The sequence below is a fragment of the Amblyomma americanum genome, chromosome 4 (genome assembly GCF_052857255.1).
Source record: "Amblyomma americanum isolate KBUSLIRL-KWMA chromosome 4, ASM5285725v1, whole genome shotgun sequence".
In the NCBI taxonomy this organism is placed as follows: domain Eukaryota; kingdom Metazoa; phylum Arthropoda; class Arachnida; order Ixodida; family Ixodidae; genus Amblyomma; species Amblyomma americanum.
In genome coordinates, this window is record NC_135500.1 from 63711460 (window position 1) to 63718934 (window position 7475).

The 7475-nt window shown below is 45.4% G+C and overlaps 1 protein-coding gene across 5 annotated transcripts; it reads right to left on the minus strand.

Moving 5' to 3' along the window:
• Positions 1-1920: 1920 nt before the first annotated feature.
• On the minus strand, positions 1921-4254 carry LOC144127990 (uncharacterized). Of its 5 annotated transcripts, none has more exons than XM_077661032.1 (7): positions 3350-4254; positions 3225-3294; positions 3095-3149; positions 2967-3027; positions 2828-2904; positions 2568-2632; positions 1921-2307 (listed from the first exon to the last, which is right to left on the minus strand). In XM_077661032.1, the coding sequence occupies exons 1-5, from the start codon at positions 3362-3364 to the stop codon at positions 2860-2862; spliced, it is 246 nt and encodes an 81-aa protein (XP_077517158.1). In that variant the 5' UTR covers positions 3365-4254; the 3' UTR covers positions 1921-2307; positions 2568-2632; positions 2828-2859. The 5 variants fall into 5 exon arrangements, with proteins under 5 accessions (XP_077517158.1, XP_077517156.1, XP_077517154.1 ...); XM_077661030.1 differs by adding an exon at positions 2701-2776 and having other exon boundaries at positions 3095-3294; XM_077661028.1 differs by having other exon boundaries at positions 3095-3294.
• Between the last annotated feature and the right edge of the window lie 3221 nt (positions 4255-7475).

Sequence of the window (7475 nt, forward strand, 5' to 3'; positions counted from 1 at the left end):
TGCATCGTGTGGCCCATAATTTGAAAAACGTTGCCAGCCGCCATGGTGTACGGCTCGCCTTTTCGGCACCGAGAAAGCTAGGTGGCCTTTGCTCCCGTACTGATAAAGAGAACAGCAAGGAACGAGGCTGCGGAACAAAGCACAGGAGACCGTTCGTAAAATGTGCTGAAGGGGTGGTCTACGAAATCCCCCTGTCTTGCGGGCACTCCTACATAGGCCAGACTGGCAGGTGCCTGAATGAGCGAACGAGGGAACATGAGAGAAACGTAGAGCAGAAAAAGGAAGGCACACATCTAACTAAGCACCTTAGTAAGTGCCCGTCCCGCAATTGTGAGCCTTGCTTCACTGATGTGCGCATTCTGGGCAAAAGCTGGAATACTAATGCTAGGGAGTTGATAGAAGCGTTTTTTATCAAAACGAAAGGCGACCTGTGCGTAAGCGACACATCGATAGTATTGTACAACTGTGAAAAGAAATTCCTGGAGCGCGCCTTATCAAGTCGTACTTGAGCTTTAGGTGACCCATCTGCACATGTGACGACAAGCTATTTAAGTACGTTTCACGCATGCAATAAAATCAGTTGGAAGTTGGCGCTTCGTCCTGTCTCCTACCCTATGTGTCTTGTCCTTTTTTGCGCCTAAAACTATGTAATTATGAACCAAAACCAACTAGCCCAGCAGCAAGTGCTCTTAGTCCATGGAAATAAATGGAAAGTCATCCCCAAAGTCGTGGAGTTATGCCTAATGCTTTTTTTTTCTTTTGGCAGACTGCAATTTTGCAAGGTTGCATGCTACAGGAATGCCCCAGTCAATAAGACGGCAAGACCACAATTGCAGGTTTATTAAGCACACTCAAGCGCTGTGGTAAGTTTTCACACTCCAGGCACACAGGTCTACTTTGTCAATATTCAGGCTTTTGTAATGCAGTCATTTAAGAAGCACACGAAGGCACTCTCTCCCCAACAGTATAGGTCGACACATAAAACTGCAATAAAAGTGACAAAAGAAATGTACTAGGGAACAGCAATTTATTCTGTGGGCCAGTGCCCTCCAGTACCATGAACTCTCATAATGAAGCAGTTAACCCACAGGAATTTTTAGGCTGTTTTCATCCACAGTTGGACAGCAGCTTTCACGTATTGCACTTGCAACACATTGAATGCTGAATATTAAAGAAGTTGCTTCCTTGCAGCAGACGAACCACTGCTGACGCCATGCTGCAGGTCTTTGGTGCGCACATGTAAGAGAGAGCCAAACAAACACGCACAATTAGTTTAGCTGTAAGAGAGGTTCCTTTCCTTGCAAAACCACAGTGCAAAGACGAATGCACTGGTTATGTATGTGCCCTTTCTATCTCTATCCTTCAAAGCTGGCCTGTATTGCTAACTGCATTTTAATGACAGAGTCACTATTTTCACCTGACTCAGCTTAAAGGGACACCGAGAACAACTCTATTGTTAGCAAAATCCAATATGTGGGCATTTCAAAGAGTTGTTTGTCCAGCAGCAAAAGACTAATTTATTGCAGAGAGATTAAGATTCTGAGTTCAGAACTATTTTTCCACCTCTCTGACTCAAACTCTGGACTCTCTGATGATATCACCTCCAAAAAGTGACGTGAACCATGACGTAAATGCGGACTCTGTGGTTGTTGACTGCAAGCGGGGCTTGCAGCAGCCGGAGTAAAAGCAACCGCCGGCCAGACGTTGAAGGCGTCTTTTGTCTCTTCGTTGACACCAGCAGCTGGTATGGATCCCGTTCCCAATAACAAAGTTTTCGCAATCAACTCTGTTAGCTTCGTCCTGCATTTCCCCAAACTTAGCCCCAGAGAGAGCACAATGCTGTACGTCCAGCGGACGTACTACGTATGTCCGTTTTCGGATATACGGATATCCGTGGGAGATCCGCCGATGTCCGACGGATCTCCGTCGGACGTTCCAAGGACGTACATATGTAACTGGAACGATCTCCGATGGACGTCCGATCCAAATATCCGAGGATATCCCCCACAGATCTAATGAGGCCATTGGCATGTTGGGCATGCTGTGCTTTTATGAAGCAGGCCTTGGTGACTGCAGCCACTAATATAGCTGTACAAGCCCCAAAATCGGGCCTCACCGTATGGCAAATGCATGTCCCTATAGGAAGCAAATAAACCCAAAGCAAGTTGTCTTAAACTCAAAATAATTTTATTAAAGGCATTAATACATGCATTCAGCTTTCAAGAAGCATTCTTCACGCTTGATGCAGGAAGAAGTCCCACGCAATAGGAAGGGGTGACTGTGTGCAGGTTGTATTCTCAGTTGAATCTGTTGTGAAAGAAGTTTTTTCCCAAGAAAACAACAAATGCAAAAATAGTGTCACTGAAAGGGTACATGATTTTTCAATTCAAGATACTGCCACTGAAGATCATCATGAAAGATACTAGAGATAGAACGTCTACCTATTGATTCTATTATGTCACACATTTGCAACAGTCAATTGCATGAGCCATTCATACAAATGATGCAAAGGAAAATATGAAAAATGCATAAGGGCAGTTGACAATTTCAACATATTTTGAACTTACGTGCACACTGCTCCTCAGTAGCATATGGTTGCTTTGAATGGGCTGGTCAAATCCATGCAGGAACCCTGAGGGAACAAGTGGATAATTTGCGAGAGTTGGCAACACTTCTGCTAGCTGATACTAGTATACAAACCTGTTGACTCTACGATGTAGCACATTTGCTACAATGATCTGCACGAGCCGTCCACATGCATGCTCAAAAAGAAATACTGGAAAATGCATGAGGGAAGTTGGCACTTTCAACAAGACTTCGAACTTACACATGTAGACTGCTCCTCTGCAGCGCAAGCTACTACACAGTTGCTCTGAATGGGCTGGTCACATCCACGCAGCAATCCTGAGGGAATAAGTGGACAGGCTGTAAGAGTGGTCAACACTTATGCTGGTGTTACTACATACCTGTTGACTGTACGATGTGGCACATTTGCTACAATCAGCTGCACGAGCCTCCACAAGCATGCTGCAAAGGAAACAGCGAGATATGCATTTGGGGAGTTGGCAATTTTAACAACGCACTACAAACTTACATGTGGACTGCTGGTCCGTACTGAAACCTCCTATACCAGAACAGGCTGTTCACATCTATGCACCATCCGTGAGAAAACAAGTTAACAGAGTGTGAGAGTAGGCAACATTTGCCAAGCAACTGTAACTTACCACTGAACACAGAGGCAGAGTAAGAGATAATGCATCCCATGAGCATTGATGCAGTCCGCAGTTCTAGGGGCTAGAAAAATTCTGTATGTGATTAGAAAACTTAAAAGGCAGATGGCTGTACTTACTTGTGTTTTCTTCATGATGTGCAAGATTGAGCAGACCTGCAAGAGCCGCAACTGTAGCCGAGACAGGGTTACAGCAGGAATGGCTTGTCTTGGCAATAGTGGATCATCAAAATCTGTAATGCTGTCACTCAGTAGTACTTCCCAAGCTCCACCACAGTGGCTCTGTGTTTAGGGCACTCGACTGCCGAGTCTGAGAAGATGGGTTCAGTAATCTTGACTGCATTTCTATGGCGGCAGTATGATGTACTGTGTGGTGTCAGTACACATATAGAATTGCAGGTGACCGAGATTGATCTGGAACCCATTCACTGGCCACCGTGGTGGCTCAGTGGTTAGTGCTCGGCTACTGACCTGAAAGACGGCGGCTGCACTTCGATGGAAGCAAAATTCTAGAGGCGCGAGTACTGCGTTTTGTCAGTGCACGTTAAGAAACCCCAGGTAGTCGAAATTATCTAGAGCCCTCCACTACAGTGTCCCTCATAGCCTAGTCACTTTGGAATGTTAAGCCGCATAAACCAAACCAAACCCATTCACTATAGTCTCTTTCATAGTCCATGTTTTTTTGAAATGTTAAACCTGATACTAAAAAGTTTGCCTCTGACAGCTAACATGTATGTAGCTGTGGAATAACAATTGACTTCTCAGAAAAAGGAAACCTGACGAGCTTACGGACACCATCAACTGGCCAGAATTTTATACCAGATGGCCTAGAGACAACGAAAACCCCAATTTGACCAGAGATAAATGGTTTGCTGTAAAAGTTCTCGATCTTTCACTGTAAATTCTCTGCCAATTATACAAGGTGCTAGTGTTGTAGTCAAGCGTGCAAAGCTCTCCACAAGGATTACAGAGCCCTTTATCATACAGCAATTGTTGGCTGTCCCTGAAACAAGCTTGAAATTTTCAAACTTTGCACTTATACAATGGAGGACTGCAACCAAAAAATAGAGGTGCATCTGTGTGCTGCCTTTCAAGTTTGACAGTGGATGGTGATGACCTATCAATAGGTTCCATGTTTTCCCGCTCCTTTAGACGATTGCACAGTTGGGCGAGTGGAGCACTGTGCCTTTTGAGAAGGCGGTTCAAAAACTGCATGATGTTTTCAAATGGAAATGCACTGAATGAATCAAGCAGCCCATGGTTGCGCACATCATTAGCTATATGTAGAAGACAATGAACATTATAAGAAATATGTTCGTCTCCATATAGACTTGGAAATGTCTTCACGAAATGCTGAAGAAGTGCCTCTGCATACTCCACATACTTGTGGCACAGTGCAGGATGAGCAAGAAGAAAAGCACCACAGTGTAAGGCGAGGAAGTTAGAGTACACAGCAGTAGGAAGAACAGATTTGAGTACTACTGGACCTGTATACAACAAAAAAAGACTGAATTCGGTTGCCTTCCAGCGGTCAAACTCCACAATGCTTCGTGGTTTTCGCACAAACTCACTGGACACGTGTGCAGCTAAGGAGATGTTCGCATCGCACAACTTCTTGCGCTCTGCTGGCCCCAGACGTGTGCTCAGTGGCCCACCCAACCATAGCTTTAACAACTTTTTCATGACACCAAGGCACATCAAGTGCATATAGTCAAGAGGCGCACTTGTGATGCAGTCAATGGGTAGTTACGTAAGAACTGACACGTCATTGTGGTGATTTGGGTCAGTCTGGCGTCTGAAAGAATCGTCTGTCCTTAGTGTCGAGCTTTTTGAAGGGAAGACAACCCTGTTGTTAACATACATTCCTTCTACAGAGCATTTTGGGCAACCTGAATACCCCATGTGGCCTTTGATAGAGAAGATGAAAGACCACGCTGGAGCATCGCAAATAAGGCTCCTCACTGAAACCTGAAAAATTTGACCTTGCACGTTAATCCCGCATGAAATAAGCTGCCCCAGTTCAGTGACGAAAGGAGATAGGAACTCATTGGCCAGTTTGGCTTTGATATTCCAGCAAATACACCTACAACAAAAGGTGCAGCGCTGCGACATTCAAGAACCTGGCACTGAATTATCCATAACTGCATTCTAGAGCTTTTAGAATTTGGGAGTCCATCAATATTAAAAGAAAGACTAACAGACCTGCCTTCGAGACTTTTATGTGACAGCATGTTTCTGAGCTGGTGCTCGAGACCATAATGACAGTATTCCCCGGGTGGCATGGCGGTCAGCGCTGAAATATTCAGTCTCTCGCGGTGTGCGGAGCAATGTGCGAGCGTCAGGCGGAAGGCAAGTTGTATCGAAAGGGTGTGCCTTCAGAAGCTTGAGTAGGGATGATAATGCCGAGTGCGAAATGTTTTCTTTTAGGGCCCAAGCCCGCAGTGCTGTCACCAGATCGCGAGACTCGGTGGCTGGCTTTGGGTTGAGGCAATCAGCAGGGTCCTCGGAAGCTGTGTCGCAACTTGAAGCCGATGAACAAGGGAAGCCTGAAGAAACAGCTGGCGCTACTTCTGGGAGGCCTGGTGTTGCTGCTATGTCGCTCACGGCAGTCACTTGTTCATTCTGGAGAGCGCGGCTGTCAAAGAATGCGTCTGATATTGTAGTGGCACCATCACTGGATGCGGCAGACGACACAGTAGAAGCGGCAGACGACGCAACAGAAGCTGCAGGCACGGGCACCGTTCTTTGGCGACTGCATCGCCCAAAGTTCTCGAAGAGCACCTTAGTCTCGCGCGAGGCTTTTGCCCTTGCATAAGCCTTTTCCTCGATCTTGATTTTAGGCGTTTCGGAAAGCACAATTGAGACTTGAAACTACGTGCATCGAAGAGCAAGACTAACTGGGTGGCTCAGTTCACCTCGACAAAATGAAATCACGCAACGACACACGTGCACACCTGTCCCTGGGTACCAAGCACGGTCGCGAGCACGGTAGCGCGGTTGACGCGATGGTGGGGTTGGTGGAGTGGCTAGCGGTAGCCGCGGTGCGTGTGTAGCTGGCGTACCCTAAAATGTAGTTGCCAGACGAACAAAAAAGCAATAAAAATAGTAGCAACATTTCAACTTTCTACAGCAGTTTTAAAAATGAAACATTTTATTTTTAAAATTGTTACCTACAGTAGTTTTATCTGTCTATGTAATAAAATTTAATATTGCTTTTATATTTTTTCTATCGCAATGACACCGCTTGAGGCTGCACTAGTCTGCACCCCATCCGTTCATAGCCAAGCCTTTGGTATCCTCAAAGCTTTTGTGGGCCCTGCGTTTGTTTGCTGCTGAATATTTACTAGGTGTTTGTATTTCTCCAGAGGTTATGATTGCTTTTAATTTCAATATAATGCTTCCATAACAGATTCATGCCGAGAGTGGAATGATATGTTGTTGAGAGCGGTTATATTGTGCAGCTCACATACGAAAGTTATTGTGCAGGTATTTCAGATTACATGCATGAAAATGTGTGGCCAGTTTGAAGTAAATAACACCTCACGCAAATTGAGCTAAAAAATGCAGCCAATTATAGGAAGCATCAGTGGTTTTAGCTTTTTTACATTTGCATGCAGAGGCAAAGCCATTAGAAGGTTTAAGCAATTGTTTCATTAAGCATTCCACTGTAGAAATTAAAATGCATGTTGAAATTTGCAATGCACAGCTGCAGGCTCATCAAAATATCCACGAAAGGATGAAAACGGATATTCCATGGCTATACAGAATCGTATATCCATCGGACATCCGATAACGGATGTCCATCGGACATACACCAAATCTCCGATGCGGATATCCGAATACGGACATCCTCACGGATGCCCTACGGACATCCCCCTCTGGCACTGGAGATTCGGATCTTAAACGGACGTACGACGGATATCCGTGGTTCATTGGGATTGCAAGCATGCTAACTGCTTAATTGCTGCACGAGGAAGGACTGAAGTATACCACATAGTCTACACACATGAGAAACTTCAACTCATGATAGCACTCAGCAACATAGCTACTATGGGCCAGAAACATAGAGGCTAACAAGAAGGGTTTTGAGGACTTAGAAAACTGGACTACCTGGATACCAAGAGTATTGGGCACTGACGAGTTGGCAGCAAACGAGCTATTGCCTCGACCTGCAGAGTGCGGTCGTATGTTACTGCCGAGTCTCTGGACAGTGTCGCTCGAACCTTGGAACCCTCGTGTTCAGTAG